General features: G+C 40.7%; 1 protein-coding gene across 2 annotated transcripts in view; it reads left to right on the forward strand.

The window, feature by feature from the left end:
* Positions 1-25,403, forward strand: part of angpt2b (angiopoietin 2b) — a 255,197-nt gene that overhangs the window by 115,942 nt on the left and 113,852 nt on the right. For both annotated transcript variants that reach the window (XM_060847374.1, XM_060847373.1), the window contains exons 3-5: positions 3,227-3,348; positions 9,247-9,479; positions 17,699-17,820. In XM_060847374.1, the coding sequence (XP_060703357.1) occupies positions 3,227-3,348; positions 9,247-9,479; positions 17,699-17,820 (477 nt within the window). The remainder of the gene's footprint in view (positions 1-3,226; positions 3,349-9,246; positions 9,480-17,698; positions 17,821-25,403) is intronic.

Below are 25,403 nucleotides of genomic sequence, written 5' to 3' on the forward strand. Positions count from 1 at the left end.
ATAAAACCTAGGTCTATTTCAGCTGCAAACATTGCCTAAATTCTTCAAATTCCCAGAACAGCAACATTTGAATTTTGGTTGCTGCAGGGCATTGGGATCCTGGAGAAATTCTAGTGCCCGCACATGCTTTGGGATTACCCAGGAAGTTTAAACTTCGAATTAGGTTGATTTGCACTGCTTTGAACCCTCTGCAAAATTCTCCAGAATTAACCTCAGCATCAGAGACTGGCCCAGATATGCAGAACTCACATGGATCCTACTCAGGAAATGTTAGGTTGCTTGATACTTGTTCTAACTTAGTAATTAGGTAGCACAGGGGAGGCAGTAGCCCAGTGCTTTTAGTGTTGGCCTGTTAATCCAGAAACCTGGTAATGTTCTGGGGACCTGGGTTTGAATCCTATCACAGCATATGTGGGATTTGAATCCAATAAAAGTCTGGAATTAAGACTCTAATGATAATTATTATGACACAGTGGCAAACCCTTCTGCTAATTAAACCAAGCACACAGAAAAGCTCACCCTGCCTCGTAATCTGTTAAAGTATGAGTGACAGAGAACGACCCAAAATAACAGCTTTATTCTTTAACTGCAAAAGCGAACATTAAACAACTATTTACAACTGTAAGCATCCTTTCCCTTAAAGGTTTGTTATCTACCTCCCACTCTATAACAATATACTAATCCAATAAAGCCCCTGTTAAATTTACAACAAATCAATTTTCAAAGCCAGACAGTGGTGTCGATCTTCCTCTGTTTGTAGATTTCCTGGTTCGTCTTTGGTCTTCTGCTGCAAAGATGTTCCATATGGAAAAGGTACCTTTTAGAGTGAGGGTTTGCGGACAGTCTGCCGATGGCAGAAGGTTCTCTTTTTCTCACTAATATGTTAAGACATTTTGAGATCAAGGAAGAAGTGGTGTTGGGTTTCTAGAAGAGCATTAGAGTGGATAAGTCCCCAGGGCCCAATGGTATCTACCCCATGTTTTTGAGAGAGACAAGAGAGGAGATTGCTGGGGCCTTGATCAAGATCTTTTCATTCTCACTCGAAAATAGAGAGGTCCCGTAATGTTGCTCCCCTGTTCAGGAAGGGAAATAGAGACCATCCTGGAAACTATAGACCACTGAATCTCTCATTGATGGTTAGGAAGCTGTTGAAGAGAATTTTTAGGGATAGGATTTACACGCATTTGGAAAAGCATGGCCTAATCATGGAAAGTCAGTATGGCTTTGCGCAAGGCAGGTCGTGTCATACTAACTTAATTTAATTTTTTGAGGAGTTGACGAAGATGATCGATAAAGGTAGAGCAGTGCAAGTTGTCTACATGGACTACAGTTAGGCTTTTGAAAAGGTTCCTCAATTTAGGCTCATTCAGAAAATTAAGATGCATGGGATCCATAGTGACTTGGCTACATGGACTCAGAATTGGCTTGCCCATAGAATACAGGTAGCAGTGGAAGGTTGTTTTTCAGGTGGGAGGTCCGTGACCAGTGGTGTTCCTCAATGATCATACTGGGACCCCTGCCATATGTGAGATCTACAAATGACTTGGGTGAAAATGTAGAGAGGTGGGTTAGTAAGTTTGCAGACAATACAAAGATTGGTTGAGTTGTGGATACTGTAGATGGTTGTCAAAGGATACGGTGGGATATAGATCACATACAGATATTGGTGGAGAAATGGCAGATGGAGTTTAATCCAAGTGAGTGGGAGATACTGCTCTTTGGGAAATCAAACGTTAAGGAAAAATATACAGTTAATAACAGGACCCTGTACAGCATTGATGTACAGTGAGATCTTGGAGCAGCATGGTGGCTCAGTGGTTAGCAGTGCTGTTTCAAAATGCAGGCACCTGAGTTCAATTCCAACCTCAGGTGACTGTCTGTGTGGAGTTTGCACATTCTTTCCATGTCCACATGGATTTCCTCTGGGTGCTCTGGTTTCCTCTCACAGTCTATAGATGTGCAGGTTGGGTGAATTGGCCATGCTAAATTACCCATAGTGTTACTTGCATTAGTCAGGGGTAAATATAGGTTTGGGGAATGGGTCTGGGTGTGTAACTCTTCAGAGGTTCGGTGTGGACTTGTTGGGCCAAATGGCCTGTTTCCATACTGTAGGGAATCTAATCTGATCTAATCTTAGGTGCATTAATCAGGGAAAATGCAATGTAATAGGGTAGGGGAATGGGTTGGTGTGGGTTGCTCCTCGGAGGATTGGTGCGGACTTGTTGGGTCTAATGGACTGTTTCTGCACTGTAGGCATTCTGTGATGGAGTCTATAGTTCCTTGAAAGTGGCCACTCACGTAGATAAGGTGGTGATAAAGATATATGGCATGAATTAGTTGGGAAATTCAGAACAAGAGTCAGGATGTCACGTTGCAGCTTGGTTAGGCTGCACTTAGGGTATTGTGTTCAATTCTGGTTGCCACTATACAGGAAGGATGTGGAGGCTTTGGAGAGTATGCAGAAGAGGTTTACTAGGATGCTGCCTGGAGTAAAGGGTATAAGCAAAAAGGAGAGGCTAGAAAAACCCAAGTTGTTTTCTCTGGAGCAGCTGAGGCTGAGGGGAGACGTGGTAGAAATCTATAAAATTATGAGATGCAGAGATAGGGTTGGCAGTCAGAATCCTATTCTCAGAGTTGGAATATCAGATACGAGGGGCCATGCATTTAAGGTGAGAGAGGGAAAGTTCAAAGGAGATGTGAGGGGCAATTTTTTAACACAGAGAGTGGTAGGCGTGTGGAATGCACTGACAGGGGTGGTGATGGAGGCAGATACAATAGGGGCATCGAAGGGATTTTTAGATAAGCTCATAATAGACAAAGACTGGAAGGACTGAGAGTGTGATGCTGGAAAAGCCCTTCATCGGGCTCTGGCCAGAAACATCGATTCTCCTGCTCCTCGGATGCTGCCTGACCTGCTGCGCTTTTCCAGCTACACACTCTCGACTCTGATCTCCAGCATCTGCAGTCCTCACTGTCTCCAATGAATGGAGGGATATGGATCAAGGACAGGCAGAAGGGATTAGTTTAAGTTTGTGTCATGTTCTGTTACAACATCATGTGCTATACTGTTCTATGTCCTAAAGTAAAATAAGAATTTGTCTATATTCAGCATTTATGGCAGGTTTCCAGGTGAAACTGCTTGACAACTCAAAAGTTTAGCAAGTGCTGGCTAAGTGAAAGCAACTGTTCCTTTCCATTATCGAGAATAACTTGACTTATTTTTAAGGTTCTGAACCAAACATCACGGCTTGAAATCCAGCTGCTGGAGAATTCGCTATCAACAAACAAACTGGAGAAACAAATCATGGTGCAGACTCAGGAAATTACCACACTCCATGAAAAGAACAGGTGCGTTTAAATGCAGCTGGTATTGTCACTGAAGCTGCTAAAGACTCAAACTGTGAGACAAGTTGAAACATCCTTTTGAAATGGGCAGAAGTAAAGAGCTCCCGAATGTATTCATCAGAGCTCAGTGCTACCTATGATTCCAAAATCAAACAGAACTTGTGGCGCTGTTATAGCTTACTGGGATTGCATGCTGGAAATGAAGTCTCACTAATCCCAGACTCATTGCAAAAGATAAAGGTTTTATGAAGGTCCACAAAAATCCTCATTTTATCTGTCCTTTAAACACAGATTGGCAGAAAGAGTGGATTAGGTTTCTAGACTTAGAAGCACCATTTGTTGTTACAAAATAAAAGGTTCTAATCACAGGGAGACACTCATAAATTGTCCACAGATAATTTTACTCATTAAAAACTCAAAACACCCCCCTAAACTAAGACTCCCCTACACGAATGTTTGTTCTTTCTTAGAAAATAGGTGACAGGTTTAGATAGAGGATCTGGATTCACGAAGGGTTAGAGTATCGAAGGGCCTGTTCCTGTGCTATAATTTTCTTTGTTCTTTGCTCTTTGTTCTGGACAGACATATAAACAGACATGAAAAAAACACTCAATGTTTGACGGATGGAGAGAAAGACTGGGAAGGCAGGTCAATGGTCCCTGTCCACAGGTTTCACTGAAATGATACGTTTTGGTCATTATGACTTGGTGCTCATCAACCTTCCAATCTCCAGCTCCTTATAATCGCTTGTAGGAGTCACAGGGAGACTGCTTCACACTAAGAAAGGCTTGCGGGTTGAACACCCCAGCTTAAAGCAATTGATGGAGGAAAACAAAGATGTATTTTTATTGTAGAGAGAAAGATGACTCCTTCTTTGTCAATGGTCTGATGATTACAAACATTCATACCCACAAGCCTTTCAGCTACTTGAGAACCAATTACATGATTGTTGGCAGGAAGAATTTTCACATCATCTGGTCACCATTCTCCAATCAGCTATTTGTTCTCAGTTGAATCTATGTTCACTTCTATCACTTGACTCCAGCTCATCTGCAATTAGACTTATCCCCACTGCTTGAAGAAACAATACTGTAAACGAAACAGACCATGAGTGTCAGGAAACTTGTTCTTAAAAAGTGCAGCCACAGTCCTTGGTGATTAAAACAGTACATTCCCTATTTTAGGGCACAATGAAAAATACAGAGAAGTAGAAATATTCTCAATACAGTGAGACAGGCTGAGTGACAAATACACAGTGTCTGAAAGGTCGTGCCGACTGCTGTCCAACCCCAGTTCCACCTCAGACCCATAACAATGATAAGACTTATCACTCCACCCAGTGGAGTCCATTCCATGCAGTTCCAGAAGATTCTATCACAACAGTGGGGCAACATAAATGTGAGACCTCCTCTCCCCAACATCGTTGAATGCTTGGTTCATTGTAACTTTCTCCACTGAGATCAATAATATTTTGTTTGATATAGTATAAAGCATAAGAATTAAAGAACAGTAAATGGTGTTGAGGAGCAGGTATAGATAGGATAGATCAAGTGAGTCCTTAGCGTATAAAGGCAATAGGAGTATACTTAAGATGGAAATCAGGACGGCAGAAAGACGATATGAGATAGCTTTGGCAAATAGAGTTAAGGAGCATCCAAACAGTTTTTACAAATACATTAAGGACAAAAGGGTAACTGGGGAGAGAATAGGGCCCCTTAAAGATCAGCAAGGCCGCCTTTGTGTGAAGCAGCAGGAGCTGGGGGAGATACTAGACAGGTATTTTGCATCTGTGTTTACTGTGGAAAAGGACATGGAAGATATAGAATATAGGGAAATAGATGGTGACATCTTGAAAAATGTCCATATTACAGAGAAGGAACTGCTAGATGTCTTGAAACACATAAAAGTGGATAAATCCTCTGAACCTGATCAGGTGTACCCGAGAACTCTGTGGGAAACTAGGGAAGTGATTGCTGGGACCCTTGCGGAGATATTTGTATCATTGATTGTCACAGGTGAGGTGCCGGAAGACTGGAGGTTGGCTAACATGATGCCACTGTTTAAGAAGGATGGTAAGGACAAGCCAGGGAACTATAGACCTGTGAGCCTGATATCGGTGGTGGGCAAGTTGTTGGAGGGAATCCTGAGGGACTCTTGGAAAGGCAAGGACTGATTATTGATAGTCAACGTGGCTTTGTGCAGGGGAAATCATGTCTCACTGAGTGATTGAGTTTTTTGAAGAAGTGACAAAGAGGATTGATGAGGGAAGAGTACTAGAAATGATTTGTATGGACTTCAGTAAGGTGTTCGGCAAGGTTCCCCATGGGAGACTGGTTAGCAAGGTTAGATCTCATAGAATACAGGAAGAACTAACCAGTTGAATACAGAACTGGTTCAAAGGTAGAAGACAGAGGGTGGTGGTGGAGGGTTGTTTTTCAGACTGGAGCCCTGTGGTCAGTGGAGTGCCACAAGGATCGGTGCTGGATCCACTACTTTTTATCATTTACATTAATGGTTTGGATGTGAGCATAAGAGGTATAGTTCGTAGGTTTGCCAATAACACCAACATTGGAAGTGTTGTGGAAAGCGAAAAAGTTTATCTCAGATTACAACAGGATCTTGATCAGATGGGCCAATGGGCTGAGAAGCGGGAGATGGAGTTTAATTTAGGTAAATGTGAGGTGCTGCATTTTGGGAAAGCAAATCTTAGCAGGACTTAGACACTTAATAGTGATGTCCTAGGGAGTGTTACTGAACAAAGAGACCTTGGAGTGCAGGTTCATAGGTCTTTGAAAGTAGAGTCACAGGTAGATAGGATAGTGCAGAAGGCATTCGGTAAGCTTTCCTTCATTTGTCAGAGTATTGACTACAGGATTTGTGAGGTACAGGACAGTGGTTAGGCCACTTTTGGAATATAGCATGCAATTCTGGTCTCCTTCCTATTGGAACAATGTTGTGAAACTTGAAAGGGTTCAGAAAAAAATTACAAGGATATTGCCAGGGTTGGAGGATTTGAGCTATTGGAAGAGGTTGAATAGGCTTGGACTGTTTTCCCTGGTGCATTGGAGGCTGAGAGGTGACCTTATATAGGTTTATAAAATCAGGAGGGACATGGTGAGGGTAAATAGACAAGGTCTTTTCCCTGGGATGAGGGAGTCCAGAACTAGAAGGCATAGGTTTAGGGTGAGAGAGGAAAGATATAAAAGAGAACTAAGGGGCAACTTTTTCACACAGACAGTGGTACGTGTATGGAATGGGCTACCAGAGGAAGTGGTGGAGGTTGGTACAGTTGCAACATTTAAAAGACATCAGGATGAGTATGTGAATAAGAAGGGTTTGGAGGGATATGGGCTGGGTACTGGCTAGATTGGGTTGGGATAGCTGGTTGGCATGGACTGAAGGGTCTGTTACCGTGCTGTACATCTCTATGACTCTATGATTCTAATAGATCAAGCTTTCTCATGAAATGACAGAAGAGACATGATGGCTGAATGGCCTGCACCTGTTCCCATATTCCTATCCCAATCATGATTTATATATCCTTCCTATGCAACAGAATCTGTTCATGGCTGGCTGATTATTTAAGAAGCCTTTGCCTTTCCAAAAGAGAAAACATTGTTCAGAGCGGTTCACTGTGTCAAGAACTGTGACTCTTGAGGTATTTTAATTCAAGAAATAAATGATGAATTCATCTCACTGCTCTAGACCTCATATACAACCATAATATTTCTGAGAATTCTTAGTGACTGCTTCAAGTGCTTCACTGAATTGATAATTAAAGTGTTTGGAGTATATGCGACTTGACTGCATGAAATAAGTGCATGAGAAGTTGGTTGATTCAGGACTTGCTTCAGCCTGGGTTGCATGATTCTAGTGTCTCTTTGAAATGAATTTATTGTAATGAAACACTGCTGAATTTTTTTGTTTGCTTCTTGAGACTGCCTTTGTTTAAATGATGTTTGCATGTTCATTTTACAAAGAAGAACACCAGTAGGAAGTTACTGCTCTGCAGCTGGATAACATTGCTTAGATGGCAGTGATAGATTGTCTTGTTTTCTTTTCTGTGGTTTTACAAACACTGACGTCTACTTCCTGGACAACATGCTTGTAACTCTGCACAACACAAGCACAGGGTATGCTCTCTCCTTCGTCATTCAGTCAAGTCAAAATTCACCTCATCTTAAATTAGATGATCTCTCGTTCTAGACTTAACGTGACTTTGAAATCTCATATGTCGTGGGGGGGGTGAGATGGAAACTAGCATGCATTGAAAGTCGCCTTGCCAGAAGGATTACTGCACCCCAATACCTCCACAGCACAAGACAATTTCCTGAAGGCATGGGGTTAGGCAGATATTGAGTGATTGGAATGTGACAGAGGAGCTGGGCACAAATGCTTGCCTCTTGTGCTTATAATTAAACTCGCAAAAACAAGCTTGGGAGGAGCACTTCAAATTTTCAATTGATAGGCAAGTGAAACATGTAGTGCCTGGGATGTGACAATGTGTAACTGCCATAGGTACAGAAGCGAGTTGTGATCCTATTCTTCACTGCCTCCTATCTTGTCATCTCCCAAAGCCTAACACAATGGTGCTCCCACAATTCTTAGTGCTGCCTCCTCCATCAATATCAACTCAGATTTGTTGGGGCTGATGGGTTGTGTACAAATGGAGCTTGGGTTGGCAACAACCGGCTGTTTTTTCGGTAGGCCAGTGACAAATGCCTTCTGCCTGCCAACAAAATATGATTGGTTCTTAGGTAGCTCAACAGTATGGGTCTGTGAACAAAATAGTAAGATGTCTACAGATCCTCACCAGCTCAGGAGCTCTCTCTGCAGGAAAAGCTCCTGTAAGCCTGTAGAAAACCAATTTATTTTTCCTTCAGTCATCACTCAATGCCATGATTTTTAATTAATAAATCAGAGACATTTGCCATTGTGTGAACTAATCTTGCTTTACCTCTTGGAAATCATTGAAAATATCCAGAGAAAGGAAAGCTAAGGAACAGCATTCTGAGCAGCCCAAGAACTATCTCAGCAGATCCTGTGAACGGTGACTATTGAATGGCTTTCACAGTTTTCCTTCATCCAAAGCAGCCATTTTATTTTGTTCTGACTGTGTCTGTGTTTAAGTGGGAGTTTAGCAGGGCATTAATATTTTGAATAATGGGTTATATCCTAATGGTTCATAATTGTTTGCGTGCAGCTAACATCTAAATGTAAAAACTCATAATTTTTGTTAAACGCAGAAATGTAGTCCATGCTTTTAGTCAAACTGGATCCAAAAACCCAGCAAACTGAAGAATTCTATGTACATTTTAAAATCTGTAACTGTTGTGGAAATTCTGGAAATAGCGTGGCTTGATCCCAACCCTCTTTCTCATTGAGGCAAATGACTGACAACAATAAAATGCGTCATCAGGACCTGGAAATGACCCGGTTGTCAGACTCCTGACCCTGAATTGATCTATTTCCTTTTCTATGATAAACATCTCACAGACCTGCCCGAGGACATAACTTGCTTTTATCATTTTTGAGTCAATATGTTGAATCCATAACATAGAACACAAACTAATCTCAAATTTGTATGTAGTATGATCAAAGTATTAAGAAAATCTGGTGCTGGGAGTGTGGAGGCTTTTAACTCTCAGGTTTGCAAATCGTCTCAAAACTAGAAATCTTATACCATCCTGAAATACACCTGTTGCCATGACTGCTGGCAAAATGTGACAAATAAAGTTCTCGAATTTTGAACACTTCTAGGAATTATAAAAAATCTTTTCTCATGAATTATCGCTCTAACATCTGCATCCATCTCTCGCAGAATGCACCTGTACAATATACTAACTTTTATTCAGTGAAAAGAAAGCACATTGATATTGAATGTGACATCTTGTCTTTCAGCTTTCTAGAGAAGAAAGTCTTGGAAATGGAAGGTAAACATGAAGCTGAGCTTCAATCAATAAAAGCGGAGAAACTGCAGATGCAGGACCTGTTGGTGAAGCAGAGTACACTTATCGGGCAGCTGGAGAAGCAGCTGAATGTAGCCACACAGAACAACAGTATCCTACAGAGCCAGCAGCTTTTATTAATGGAGACTGTTCACAACCTGCTGAATATGGTTTCCCATGGCAACGGTTAGTGTAAAGATCATGCTGAAATTTCATGCCTGCTGACTGATATGGCGATGTCTTCTTGTGCCTGAGAACAGAATCACTGGGGGACATGAGTTGGTTTCCGCCACAATTTCTGATCCCCCTACTCTCATTACCTTTTACCCAAGCGAAATAAAGATTAAGACTCCTTATGGGTCAAGACCTGTACTTTGTCTGATGTTCAGCTGGTCCAAAAGCCATTAGCTGAGCTGGATAAGGATTTTAGCTATACAGTGGGTTAAACCATGCTGCTCGTTGAAAAGATTCTAGCAAAGAGCCAGCAAAGTTACAGTAGGACATCTCTGCACTCTGATGAGACTGGTTACATGGCCAGATCTCATTAAATTTAAAATAATGAAGAATGTTTAGCCTTCCCCTTGGGTGGTCCATAGACAGGGTTACTCTGCCATCACTGTTGCAGGCAGAAAAAGCAGCTTAGAAAAAGCAAGGGAACAACACTATATACAGGAACACTTCTGAAAAAGGAATAAGTAAGACAATATATTGTTCTATGACTTTCATGTTTGATCAGTACTCATGTCCCAACACTGACGATAGAATCCTTATGACGCGTGTTGATATATTCAATCAGAGGCCAACAGGAAGAGACACTGATATTCTCTTCATAGAGTAAGAATTGATTAGTTTCCTGAAATAAACCTCTGCTGAGAGTAAGAAAGCAAACTCAAGAGCATCTTGCTATTTCTGCATCTCCATTGCCCAAGTCTGGCAGGATCATCTCTGCAGACACTTCTTTGACAAATACCCTTGACAAGAACTCTAGAACTGTGACCTCCATACAGTGTTTTAATCACATAACATTATATTTCTCTCTACTGACTTCAATCCTTCTTTGAAACAGCTCAAAAAAATTGGAAATATAAATAAAACTGACCAATTACTGAATTTTACTGGGGTATATCAAGGAATTTTACTTCTCCATGCCAATAATTAACAATAATGATTTCATACAAATGGAAGCAAAATATTGCAGATGTTGGAATTCTGAACTGTTGTCAGAAAATGCTGGAAATATTCAGCAAGTTTGGCAGCATCTGTGGAAAGAGAAACAAGCATTCACTTTATAAGTTGTTTATGACTGTTTCAGAAAATATTGTATGTCTTTTCTTGAGAGCACTTGTCTCAGCAAAGATTATAGATTGAACTGAGACCTTCTTGAGCATTTGGATGGTAACTGTTCTGATGAAATTATTGCCTTGTTTGTGATTGCCTAATGAAAACTTGTCAAATCACTATATACATAACGATAAGGCTATGACTTAAGTAAATTGTCCCATTTTCTTGTATTAAGTATCAAGAAGATTTGAGTACATGAGTAATGGAGTACTACTTCAGTTGTATAGAAGCTTGGTTGGACTACACCTGAGGTATTGTGCACAGTTTTGGTCTCCTTATGTCAGGAAAAATTATAGTCATAGAAGGCATCCACTAAGGTTCAGAAGACTTGTTCCCGGAATGATGGGATTGTTCTATGAAGAGAGATTGGGCAAACTGGGCCTGTTATAAAGATTAAGAAGTGATCTCATTGAACGTTACAAAGTATATAAAGGGATAAACAGATAGATGCAGATAAGGTGTTTCACCAAGTTGGGGAAGTAATTAAAAATACGGATGATGCCACATAGGTCCAAGATGAGAAGGTTTTATTTTTACTCAGACAGTTGTTAATTTTTGGAATTGTCTACCACAGATGGTTCCGGAAGCTCAGTCCTTGAGAATGTTTAAGGTAGAGATTGTTAGTTTTCTGATTACTAGTGGTGTTTAAGGTTATGTTGATGGGTTGAGTAAAAGGCATTGAAGTATACAATCCACCACAATCATATTGATGGCAGGACAGGCTTGATGGACTGAATGGGCCATTCTTGTGTTCCTAAGTAGCTTGATCAGTCCTGTTGCTTTTGATAACTCTTCCAAAGTCAGTACTATAAGAACATAAGACCATGAAACATAGGAACAGAAGTTAGGCCATTCAGCCCATTGAGTCTGCTCTGCCATTCAATCATGGCTGATAAGTTTCTCGACCCCATCCTCTGGCATTCTCCCTGTCACCCTTGATCCCCTTCATACTCAATGACCTATATACTTCAGTCTTAAATGTACTCAACAACCTGGCTTCCACAGCCTTCTGTGGCAATGAAATCCATATATTCACCACTCTCTGGCTGAAGAAGTTTGTCCTTATCTCTTTTCTAGAGGGTCTTCCCTTTACTCTAAGGTTGTGCCCTCAGGTACTAGTCTCTCCTACTGATGGAAACATCTTCCCAATCTCCACTCTGTCTAGGCCAGTCAGTATTTTGTAGGCTTCAATTCGATTTCCCTCATCCTCTAAACTCCATTGAGTGCAAACCCAGAGTTGTCAAATATTCCTCATATATTAAGCTTTTCATTCCTGGGACCATTCTCATGAACCTCCTATGAACCCACTCCAGGGCCAATATATTATTTCTGAGATATGGGGTCCAAAACTGCATACACTATTCCAAATGTGGTCTGACCAGAACCTCAGAAGTATATCCCTTCTTTTATATTCAAGTCCTTCTTAACTACTGACTAAACCTGCAAGTTTACCTTGACAGAATCCTGAACTAGAACTCCCAGGACTCTTTGCACTTTAGACATCTGAATTTTCTTCCCTTTTTGAAAAAAAGTCTATACCTCTATGCTTCCAAACAAAATGCATGACCTCACAATTTCCCACATTGTACTCCAACTGCCATTTCTTTGCCCACTCTCCTAACCTGTCCAAATCCTTCTGCAGCTCCCCCCCCCCCTCAATACTACCTGTCCCTCTATCTATCTTTGTATCATCTGCAAACTAAGCCAGAGTGTCCTCAGTTCCTTCATCTAGATGGCTAATGTATAAAGTGAAAAGTTATGGTCCCAACACTGAACCTTGTGGAATACTGCTTGTCACCGGCTGCCATCCTGAGAATGGCCCTTTTATCCTCACTCTCTGCTTTCTGCCTGTCACCTAAGCTTCTATCCATGCTAGCACCTTGCCTCTAATCCCATGGGCCCTTGTCTTACTCAGTAGCTTCCTGTACAGCACCTTGTCAAAGGCTTTCTTAAAGTCCATGTAGATAGCATCCATTGGCTTTCCTTGGTCTACTCTGCTCATTACTTCCTCAAATAATTATAGAAGATTTGTCAGGCATGACATCCCTTTGATGAAACGTGCTGACTCTGCCATATTTTACCATACAGAGGAACCTCGATTATCTGAAGGACACGGGCAGAGCGTATTTTGTTCGGTTAGTCAGATGCCGGTTAATTGATACCGAATAACATAGCCACGCATTGGGACTTTACGATCTTGTTCGGATAATCTGAAATTAAGTTAATCGAATGGCGGATAATGAAGGTTCCTCTGTATTCACAAGTCTTATTCTTCACAGTGGATTCCAAGATCTTAGCTATAACCGAGGTTAGAATAATCAGTCCGTAATTTTCAATCTTTTGCCTTGCTTTCTTTTTAAAAGGGATGTCATGTTAGCAATTTTCGGTCTTCTGGGACCCTTGCTGATTCTAACAATTCCTGAAAGATCACCACTAATGCCTCCACCATCTTTTCAGCTATTTCCTTTAGAATTCTGGGGTGTAGTCCATCTGGTCCAGGTGATTTATCCACCTTCAGACCATTCAGTTTTTTTGAACCATCTCCTTGATGATGGCCACCATACTCAGCTCTGCCCACTCACTTTCTTGAATTTTTGGGATATTAGTCATGTCTTCCACCGTGAAGGCTGATCAGTAATTATTCAGTTTCACAGCTATTTCCTTGTTCCCTACTTCAGTTTCCCCAGCATCATTCCCCAGTGGCCCAATGTCCACTTTTGCCCTTCTTTTGCCCTTTATATATCTACAGAAACTCTTAGATTTCCTTTATACTACTGGCTCGCTTATCCTCAGATTTAATCTTCTCCCTCCTTTTTTTTGTTGTCCTCTGTTGGTCTTTGTAAGCTTCCTTATCCTCTGGTTTCCCATTGCCTATCACCACATTATATGCTTTCTCTTTTGCTTTTATGCTATCCCTGACTTCCCTAGTCAGCTGTGGTTGCCTCATCCTCCCTGTACCATGTTTCTTTTTCCTCAGGATGAATCTCTGCTGTGCCTCCTGAACTATCCCAGAAACTCCTGCCATTGCCATTCCACTGTCTTTCTTGCTTGACTCCTCTGCTGGTCAATTCTACCCAGCTCCTCCTTCATGCCTCTGTAGTTGCCTTTATTCAGCTGTAATACCATTGCCTTGAATTCTATCTTCTCCCTCTCAAATTGCAGAGTAAATTCATTCATATTATGATCATTGTCGCCTCAGGGTTCTGTCACCTTCAGCTTCCTTATCAAGTCTGCCTCATTGCATAACACTAAATCCAGTATTGCCTGCTCCCCAGTGGGCTCCACCACAAGCTGCTCCAAAAAAGCCATCTCATCGACTTTCCACAAATTCCTTTTCTTATAATCCACTACCAACCTGATTTTCGAAGTCCACCTGCATATTGAAATCCCCAATGATCACTGTAACTTTTCCTTTCCAACACATCTTTTCTATCTCCTGGTGTGTCTTGTGCCCTAGCTTCTGACTGCTGTTTGGAGGACTGTACATAGCTCTAATTATGTTTTTTTCACCTAAGCGGTTCCTCAATTATGCCTACACGGATTCTATACTATCTGACTGTACTTCTTTTCTTACTATTGATTTAATTTTATCTCTTACTAGTAAGGCAACCTCACCCCCTTTGCCCACCTGCCTACCCTTTTGATAGGATGTATATCCGTGAATATTCAGCCCCCAATCCTGATCCTCTTGCCAAATCTCCGTGATGCCCACCATGTCATATCTTCCAATTTCAATCTGCGTCACGATCTCATTTCCCTCATTCTTTGTACTACATGCAATCAGATATATCAATTTCAGTCCTGTATCAACTGCCCCTTGTCTCATTGTCATTCTTTGGTCCAATGTGCTTGAAGTTTGATTGCTCTCCCATTCTGTACACTCTGTCCTATTTGTGTCTGTGTTGCAGATTTTAATAACCTCTCCAGAGTTCTGCATTCTTATCTCCTCCTTTAATTCAGGTTTGCTAATTTCCCCTATAACTAAACTCTCCCCTCACCCTTATAGTTTAAAGCCCTGTCTACAGCCCTAACTACGTGATTTGTGAGGACTCTGGACCCAGCAGGATTCAGGTGAAGACTTTCCCATTGACACCGGTCCCTTCTTCCCCAGTACTGGTGCCAATGTCCCATGAATTCAAATCTATTTCTCCCACATCAATCTTTGAGCCACCCATTTACCTGCTTAATCTTATTGATCCTGTGCCAATTAGCTTGAAGCACAGGTAGTAATCCAAAGATTATTGCTTTTTTGTTTCTGCTTTTTAATTTAGCTTCGAGATGTTCATACTCCCTTCACAGAACCTCTGTCCTAGTTTTATCTATGTCAGTGGTAGCTACGTGGACCACAATCACTGAATGTTTACCCTCCCACTCCAAGTTCCTCTGCAGCCCAGATGAGATACCCCAAACCTGAGCACCAAGCAGGCAACACAACCTTCATGACTTTCAATCCTGGTCAAAAAGAATAGTGTCAGTGCCTCTGATTATACTGTCATCAATTACAACAACATTTCTCTCACGCCACTTGAATGGCTCCCAGCACACAATGCTGAGGTCAGTCAGCTCATCCTCCCTGCAGTCCCCATTCCAATCCACACAGGGAGCAAAACTCATGAACCTGTTGGATAAAGACAAATTCAAAACTAATTAAATGAAACAAGGATGGAAGGTCAGGTGATAGATTGTTTCTGCATGATGTGGGAGCTGGTGGACACCATCGTGGTTGCTGAGGCTCCTGCAACTCTATCTCCTGGATCCCTCTACCTCCTGGATCCATTACCTCCTGGATCCATCTACCTGCCTGACTCACAGCCACAACCCTTCTATCCCTGACCCCTGGCCGAATTCAAGTTAGTTAGTCTAAGGGGTGTGACTGTCTCCTGAAACATAGTCAAGATTAGAATGATGATGGAAAAACACAGCAGGTCAGACAGCATCCAAGGAGCAGGAAAATCGACATTTCAGGCAAAAGCCCTTCTTTCCTTCTTTCCAGCACCATTCTAATCTTGACTTTGATCTCCAGCATCTGCAGTACTCACTTTCGCTTCCTGAAACACAGTGTCTGGGTAGCTTTCCCCCTCCTGGATGTGTCGCAATGTTTGAAGCTCAGATTCCAGCTTAGTGACTCTGAGCCAAAGTTCATCCAGCAACCAACATTTCCTACAAATACGGTTACTCAGAACCACAATGGTGTCCACCAACTCTCACATCATGCAGAAACAATCCATCACCTGACTCTCCATCCTTGTTTTATTTAATTAATTTTGAATTTGTTTTTATTTATTGTTTTTGTATCTATGCTTATGTAAGTTGTAGCCAATAAATAAGTCGTAACCAATAAATACTACTTCAAAATATGTCCAAATTTCCACTGGGCTCTGGAGAGGGTGCAAGTGAAAAGTCTCAGGTGAGTCGACATAGGCCACTCTATCAGTTTCTGGAAAACAGTGGATGCTATATCTGGTAACAAAAACAAAATGCCAACAATAAAAATTCCTTCCCAAGCAAACTTAGGGTTTGTCGGCTTTTGAAATTTAAAGAGTTTGAGGGAAACTGCTGGAAGTTGGCTTGAGAATCAGTTGGGATCAGGAAATGAGAGATGATGAGTGGGAATCCGGAGAATTACGTGCCTTCACTAGCAATGACCCTGAATACCACGAGGGGACAATGAATCATTAATTAATTAATCATTTAGGCAAACCTGTCCCTTATGCCTAAAACCCTTAGATTAGATTACTTACAGTGTGGAAACAGGCCCTTCAGCCCAACAAGTCCACACCGACCTGCTGAAGCGCAACCCACCCATACACCTACAATTACCTCTTACCTAAGACTACGGACAATTTAGCATGGCCAATTCATCTGACCCGCACATCTTTGGACTGTGGGAGGAAACCGGCACTCGCAGGAAACCCACGCAGACACAGGGAGAACGTGCAAACTCCACACAGTCAGTCGCCTGAGGCAGGAATTGAACCCGGGTCTCTGGCACTGTGAGGCAGCAGTGCTAACCACTGTGCCACCATGCCGCCCACAATTGTTGACTGTTGAGAGATATTCAAAGGCAATTCTCACCTGCTGATGGTATTGTGCTCACCTGACCACCATTCAGTCTGTTGCAGGGTTCTTGATTTGACTAATGGTGCAACGCACAATATTGATACAATCCATAATGCTGATAACTTGACTTGTCCTTCATTCTGTGCAAGGCAGACCCATGCACAGAAATAAACAGATCGAAATGGAGTTTGCATACTTTAGAGTTATAAACAATGTTCATAAATATGTAAATGAGGTCACTTTGACAATAAATGCAAAAAGCACTGGAGCCGAAAATTTCCAGCCTTCAAAGAGATTTTTATGAAAAGAAGTGAAAGATGCAAATGTAGTAATTATTTTTTATCACTGTCTTTTTCCCTCTTCTGCAATGTGATCAGCAGTGCAAAATTAAACAAGAGTGTCATTTACAAACAGCTGTGAGCTGCCTCAAGGCACCATACGGGTGATTCCCCACTGGACTCTTGGGCAGTAATTAATATTTAAATCCTGTGTCAAATGCGCCATTTGTGAGCATCAGCAATGGTCATCCCAAGAGATAATAAACATACAGCAACCTTGTCAGAATTCTTATTGTTATTGTTTATTTTAATAAATAAATGAGTGCTCATATGTTAAGTTGCTGCCCTGTTGGGATGTGAACCTATTTCTGCAATTTTATCTATTCTGGTGTTGAAACAGCTTCCAGATGTTGTTTAATCTGAAAAACTGAAGAAAATGACACTTCTGGGCACTTGATCCATCTTCTGGCCAGTTCTCACTGACGTGGCCTTTTCGCAAACCAACCATGAGGAATAAACTAGGGAGAGTAGAAAGTAATGTTCCTCCCTTGTTTTAGATTATAAGTAATAACAGGCCTTCTGTCACTCCTTTCTCCTCAGTAAAACGAGTCTGATTAAATCCCTTTCTTTAAGATGCAATAAGTGACATTAACACTATGAAGTCCTATCGTTTTTGTTTTTAATTGGATCAAATAAACTGAGGACCTCCATTGTTCTATATCATAGAAATTCCACGGACTGCCAAAGATCAAGTTGCATTTAAAGACTGTGCTGAAGTGTACAAATCAGGATTTATGACAAGTGGAGTCTATACTCTAAATATCATCAACACAACAGAAACAGTGAAGGTAAGGTAAAACAAGTCTCAGCCTCCTTACTAAGTTCTGTTTCTGAAATCATTTTGCTCCTTTAGTATTATAATATCTTTTAAAATCTTTGTTTCTACATCTTCAATTTAGGTAACATAATTCATAAACTCAAGCTATGACAAGATGCTTAACAACTAGTGAATTACTGATGAGGTGTGATGTCAAGAAAACTGTGCTCAGTCTCCAAACCACAATGGAATAAGTAACTAGTTCACCAGGCCCCAGAGATTTTGATTATTGGATAAATATTGACCAGGAAACCAGGAGACTTTTTTCTGTTATACTTCAAAAATATAGATTTCCCTGCAGAGCACTTTGTGATTCCCGAGAGGCTGAGAAGCATTGCATAAATCCAATTTCTTTCTTTCTCTAACCTCTCTACTGAAATTCAAAATAGTGACAACTTATCTTTTATGCTCAATATATAGAAGGTGTATTTCCTTAACATCACATCTGAAAGATGATCATGTAGCATTCACAAGTCCAGCATTAAAGTTTTAGTCAGGATTATTCACTGAAACCTCTGGAGTAGAATATCTATTACTGAAGGAATGATGGTATTTGTTCTGTGCCAATATTGACATGGAGAGTGCGCCTTGATGATTTATTCAAAATTTTGTTGGAGTACTAGAATACTGGATCATGAGCTTGTGTCCCTGCTTCCTCACAATAGATCTCATTTCATTCAAAGCATATTGTAGATATGTTGGAGAATGGGAGGTAAACTTAGAGAATTTTAAGATATTGTTCTAGAATGTCTGACACAAGGGTAGAAATAATAATTTTTTTTTCAGTTACGTCATCTCAGTTCATCAATGCTGGATGTCCAGCAAATTATGAAGAGAAACTAAGTACAAAAATAGAAATCATATTTTAAAAAAAACTTTGTCTGTGTTCTGGGCTGCTATTAGATCCACAATTCTGAATCAAAAGTCTTTTTTTTTCAGAGGCTAGTGCAGGACTAACGAAATCAATGAGCAGGAAAGGATACTGCAATAATGTAACCTTGGGGCATCTTTGAGAGCTTTGCAAATGCTGTTTTTGTTATCATTTATTAAAATTATGTGGAAGGTAGCTTCAATATTGCACTAGCCACCATTGACAACAATCAATGCATCCACCATAAATGATACTGTAATAGACTGTGCATTATTGTCATGCTAAACTTCAGAATGTTACAGGCTTAATTTTCTACACAGATCAAGGCATTGCCTTATTGGGAATATATTAAGAGTTAGCCAAACTGTACAAATAAATTTTGTGTCATATCATTTATTGTTCACTTTTTTTTCAATATAATACACATCATTGCCAGAATTAAGAGATTTTGATTATCATTCACAACTAGTTTTCATAACTTTCAGTTATCAAAAATGTATTGAAGTAGTCCGGTATTTGTCATCGACCATTTTTTTAGATTAAAAATCTCCCCTCCCTACATGAGAAGTGTCCATAATGGTTATTGTTAATAACAAACAATCTAAGCAATGTAGTGTCAAAAGCACACAACTACAAACTCTTATTACATTAAAGCATTGCATTCAGTTCTGATATGCATGGTACATCAAGCTACCACTCACAATGTTTGCACTGGCACAATTTTGGACAGTTTTCAATGTCCATTGTCAAATATTGGATTAGAACCAGGAGTAGTGATAATGGTAGGAGTAGTGGTTCATAAGGGGATATCCTTTGAAAGATCATGCAGACTCAATGGGCCAAATGGCATCCTTCCACACTGTAGGGTTCTATGATTTTATGATAAGTATCAGCAGTGACAATGTAATTCTAAAGTAAGAGGTTAAATAAGTGAGGACCTTTGCTGTTTGAAAGCCACGGGAAAAATTATGAGTGAGATGAATAGAAAAATCGATGTAGAAATTGTTAGATGAGTAATTCATTTACTTTACTCAGATCAAGGAACCTTACAGCCATCGATGCATATTTGCCTAAATCACACCCCCTCTGGTGCCAAGTTAACAGATCATTGCATCACTAATATCACTTTAGCCCTTATGATTGATACAAAATGTTATAAAGAGCAATTCACTTTATTTGAAAAAAAGATTCCTCATCAGAGTTTTATAATCCAATATAATTAGAAGTGAGTCCTCTCCCATTTTGCTTATTTATTTGACAATGATGTTTTATGTAGAGTATTTTGAATTCAAGCTATTCTTTCTTTTTAAAAAGTATAATGAGCTGCATGTTGTGGGTGTTCTATGCTGGAAGAAAATATTAATAGCTACTTTGGTGAAGGTGTATTACTAATTTTAACCAGTTAAAGCTTTTTCTGTTAAAATCATTCAAAGGTAGTGATAGCTCAGGTAGCCAATTAAAGGAGTGTTGAAATGCTTCTGAGAATCTAATTGTATGTTTCATTGGGAACAACTATATGAAGACTAGTTGTTTATGTCAGCATTGTTTTTATTATTGTGAATGGATGTTAGAAATCTCTTAGTCTTTTGGTAATCATTCCCTGTGATAATAGCAATTATATTCTTGCGCTACTGAAAAAAGTTTTTAATTGGCTACTTGACCTATCAATGGAACATTTTGTAACTGGAGAAACTCAGTCTCAAAATTGACGTAAGAGAAACTTTGAAGCCTGAATATACTTTGGGCTGAATGGAGTCTATTTATCTACAGACTACTGTGTGAAAATCTCCTAACGTCATTTGACACATCTCCATATCCATTTATTTTGCACTCACCTTCATTGATTTGGGTAGATGGTAGATTTTGGTGGTGTCAACTGATTAATAATCCAGAAGATCAGGCTATCACGGATCACTGTAATAAATCATCTGGTTTATTTAGGGAAGGAAATCTGCCATCCTTACATGACTGATGAAGGGTTTATGCCTGAAACATCGAATTTCCTGTTCCTTGGATGCTGCCTGACCTGCTGCGCTTTTCCAGCAACACATTTTCAGCTCAGCATCCTTACATGACTGGCCTGCAAACAGATTTACAGCAATACAGTTACCCTTGACTGGCCTCTGAAATGGCTTTGTGTGTCAGCCAGCCCAAGAGTACTTTGCAATGGACACAAATGAAAACCTCACCTTTAATGCTTACATCCCACAAAATACACAAGAATGGCATGAAAGTTTTGTTCTCTGCATTTTTCATAGATATTTTTTCCCCATTCTGAATGTATCAACCAATTACAATTATCTCGCAGTTTTAACTTATTAAAATATCCAAAAGATGTTCCATTGGAATTGTGAGAGATTCAGCGATCAGCCAATAACTTTTGACAGGATGTTATTGTGGCACTAAGAGAATTTATTAAGCAAGAAAACTTATTCTGAATGAAGGATGAAAGGTGGTTCGTATCAAAGCTGGGTTAGTTCTTCCATCCCATTTACTGTAATGACCACAAATGGCTCTGTGTGATTTCTGAACTTCTTTTTCTACTTCTGTCATCTTCAAACATTGTGTACTGAACTTCTTTTCATTATCTTCATTTATTGCCTGCAGCTGGGGCTCCCAATGTCTTCTGAATTTCTTGCCTGACTTTGATTTAACTATACCATTTGTAATCAATCCTGGACCTGTGAACAGGACATCCTCAAAACAGTTCATCACTTACAGTTTCTTATATAACCACTTATACTCACTTAATCCTAGTACCAAATTCCATTGATTTATACATTTACAAACATACCTTCATTGCCAACTAATTAACAAAGCTCTGGGAATCTGTTTACTTCCCAATTGCCATGAGTCTTTTCAATTTATGTTGCAGCTGACTTCATTTGACTCAAATCAGAAAGGCCAAATATTTGAAGCATACATTTAGAATTAGCTTTTCATCAATCAGGAACTCATACAAATACAATCAGGAAGGAGTCCATAACTTGTACAACAAAAGAGCTAACAAGCTACAAAATACTCACATTTCCCTCAAAATTATTAAAAATGAAGTTTGACATCAGTCACAGAAGGAGATATTTAGTGAAAATCAGCTTGATCAAAGGTACAGATTTTAGGAAACGTTTTGAAATAGAAGAAAAAGGGGATCGAAAAGGAATTCCAGAGTTACGGGAGTGGGGAACTGAGGGAATAGAGGAAGCAATAGGGATAGGGAGACAGCGAGGCTATGAAGGAATTTAAAGACAGGGATAAGAAATTTAAAATCATGGGACTGCCAAACTATGAACTAGCATAGGTCAGCAAGCATAGTGTTGTGTGAGGTAGTACGTCTGTGAAGCAGAGTCCTGGACCAGTTCAAATTTACTGAAGCAAAGGGAAAATTAGGATGAGATCAGCTTCCGTTACTCCCCATTACACAGGGTAGTGTTAGCAGAAACAAGGCTACCGGTTTTTCATCTGGAGGTGGTCTGAAGCACACAGAGACTGAAGAAAGAGTACCACCAAACAATGGATATCTTATAAAAAATCTCTATAAACTGACTATACAGAACAAAATTGGGAAAGGGGGTGTGGAAGATTACAGGATGAGAGGAAAGTGTTGCTGAGAAGCAATTGAACCAAAATTGTTTCTGTTTTGTACTGAGGAGCTATGTAATTGAATCAATTTTCTTTTCAAGGCTTCAAGCATAAACCTAATGCTTTGAGGATCAGTTCGAAGTGCTACAAGATTTTTAAGCCATTTATTAGTTCAGCATTGAGTTTAATATCTGTAAGTTAACATCTCTGCACACCCAATTCTAAAATTAGATTTGCCGAGTTACTCTGAAATCAGGAGCTTTAACCATGGAAACACCTACAGAGCAGAGTCATCAGCCTCACGATGCACAAGATGCTGGTGTAACTATGGATGGTCTTCAACCAAAAAGATAAAAGTTGGTTGCCTGGCAACAAAGCAGGGGCTTTTTTTCCAGCTGCGTTTGCACAGCAGTGCTTCTGAGCCAGTGTCAGCTTCAAATCATTGTTGGGTTGGTTTTCACACTGGTGTGAATTCAGACTCTGCAGTCGGTCATACGCTACCGTCACAGGCTCATGCTGAACGTCCATTATTTTCCGATTTCTGAACCAAATTGACCATAGGAATCACTTGAAGTATGAGAGGAACACTTTATACAGTCTTCCCTAAACCAGGAAACTTTCTACATAATGCATGTAAAGTATTAATTTTATCTATTCTCCTAATAGGTATTATCATATATTGAACATAAATCTTGTTCAGCACAGATCAATATTTCTAATTTTAGTAGCTTCCACATTTCAAAGTGGAGTGTAGACTAATCTTCTAAAGAGTTTTGTTTTATGACTTACATTATGGAATTCTTGAATACTTAATAATGTAACATTGCCCTGCTTAAATTACCAAAGGACATTTGGCTGAAATATGTTTGGTGCTTAAAACCAAGGAACTCATTCACACTGTGTAACTTTCAGTGATGGTGTAAAGACTTACCATAATTTGCCAGCACTGACATTGTCACAGGCCACTGCCTGTGTTGTTCAAGTCACATTCTTCAATAAAAGATAGAGAGCTGCTTTCTGGGACATGGAAGCAGTGACATTGAACAACTAATATATCTGACAAAAAGTGCTGGAGATCACAGCAAAATATCTGGAATTAAGAGTTGACTGATGGCCATGAAACCATTGTTGATTTTCAGAAAAACCCATCTAGTTCACTAATGTCTTTTAGGTAAGGAAATCTGCCATCCCACCGGCAAGACAGACCCAGCAGAGGTGGCAGCACAGTGGCATCCAGTCAGGAGGGAGTTGACCTGGGAGTCCTTGACATTGACTCTGGACCCCATGAAGTCTCATGGCTTCAGGTTAAGCATGGGCAAGGAAACCTGTTAATGGTTACCACATACCATTCTCCTTCGGCTGAAGAATCAGTACTCCTCCATGTAGAACACTTGGAAGAAGCACTGAGGGTGGTAAGGCTGCAAAATGTACTCTGGGTGGGGGAATTTCGATGTCCACCACCAAGAATGGCTCGGCAGCAGCATTACTGATCGAGCTGATTGGGTTCTAAAGGATATAACTGCTAGACTGGGTCAACGGCAGGTGGTGAAGGAACCAACACGAGGAAGAAACACACTTGACTCATTCTTACTAATCTGCCAGCTGCGGGAGCATCTGTCCATGACAGTATAGATAAAAGTGACCACCGCACTGTCCTTGTGGAGATGAAGTCCTGCCTTCACATTGAGAATAACCTCCATTGTGCTGTGTGGCACTATCACCTTGCTGAATGGGACAGACTTCAAACTAATCTAGCAACTCAAGACTGGGTATCCATGAGGCGCTGTTGGCCCTCAACAGCAGCAGAACTGTACTCCAGCACGATCTGCAACCTTATGGCCTGGCATATCCCCCACTCAACCATTACCATCAAGCCACAGGATTAATCTGGTTCAATCGAGAGTGCAGGTGGGCATGCCAGGAACAGCATCAGGCAGACCTAAAAATAAGGTGTCAATCTGGTGAAGCTACCAAACCGGACTACTTCCGCGCCAAGCGGCATAAACAAGTGATAAACAGAGCTAAGCAATCCCACTACCAACAGATCAGATCTAGGCTCTGCAGGCCTTCCACATCCAGTCGTGAATGGTGGTGGACAATTAAACAGCTCACTGGTGGAGGCGCCACAAATATCCCCATCCTCAATGATGGAGGAGCCCAGGACATCAATGCAAAAGATAAGGCTGATGCATTTGCACCAATCTTCAGTCAGAAGTGTTGAGTGGATGATCCATCTTAGGCTCCTCCAGTGGCCCCCAGCATCACAGGTGCCAGTCTCCAGCCAATTTGATTCACTCCATGTGATATCATGAAACGGCTGGAGGCACTGGATAATGCAAAGGCCCTGATAACATTCCAGCAATAGTACAGAAGATGTCTGTTCCAGAACTTGCAGCTCCATTACCCAAGCTCTTCCAGTACAGTTACAACACTGGCATCTACTCGACAATGTGGAAAACTGCTCAGATATGTCCTGTACACAAAAAGCAGGACAAATCCAACCTGATCAATTACTGCCCAAACAGTCTATTCTCCATCATCAGTAAAGTGATGGAAAGGGTCATCTACAATCCTATTGAGCAGCACCTGCTCAGCAACAACCTGCTCAGTGACGCCCAGTTTGGGTTTCTACAGGGTCATTCAGTTCCTGGTCTCATTACAGTCTTGGTTCAAACATGGACAACAGAACTGAATTCCAGAGGTGAGGTGAGAGTGACAGCCCTTGACATCAAGACCACATTTGACCAAGTATGGCATCAAGGAGCCCTGGAAAAACTGGAATCAATGGCTAATGGGGGCAAACACTCCCCTGGTTACAAAGAAAGATATTTGTGGTTGTGGAGGGTCAGTCATCTCCGCTCCAGGACATCTCTGCAGGAGTCCCTCAGGCTAGAGTCCTAAGCTCAACAATCTTCATCTGCTTCATCAATGACTTTCCCTCTGTCATAACATCAGAAGTGGGGACGCTCGCCGATGATTGCATAGCGTTCAGCACTATTCGCAACTCCTCAGGAACTGAAGCAGGCCGTCTCAAATGCAACAAGATTTGGACAAGATCCAGGCTTGGGCTGACAAGTGAAAAGTAACATTTGTGACACACAAAT

The sequence above is a fragment of the Hemiscyllium ocellatum genome, chromosome 30 (genome assembly GCF_020745735.1).
Source record: "Hemiscyllium ocellatum isolate sHemOce1 chromosome 30, sHemOce1.pat.X.cur, whole genome shotgun sequence".
Lineage (NCBI taxonomy): Eukaryota > Metazoa > Chordata > Chondrichthyes > Orectolobiformes > Hemiscylliidae > Hemiscyllium > Hemiscyllium ocellatum.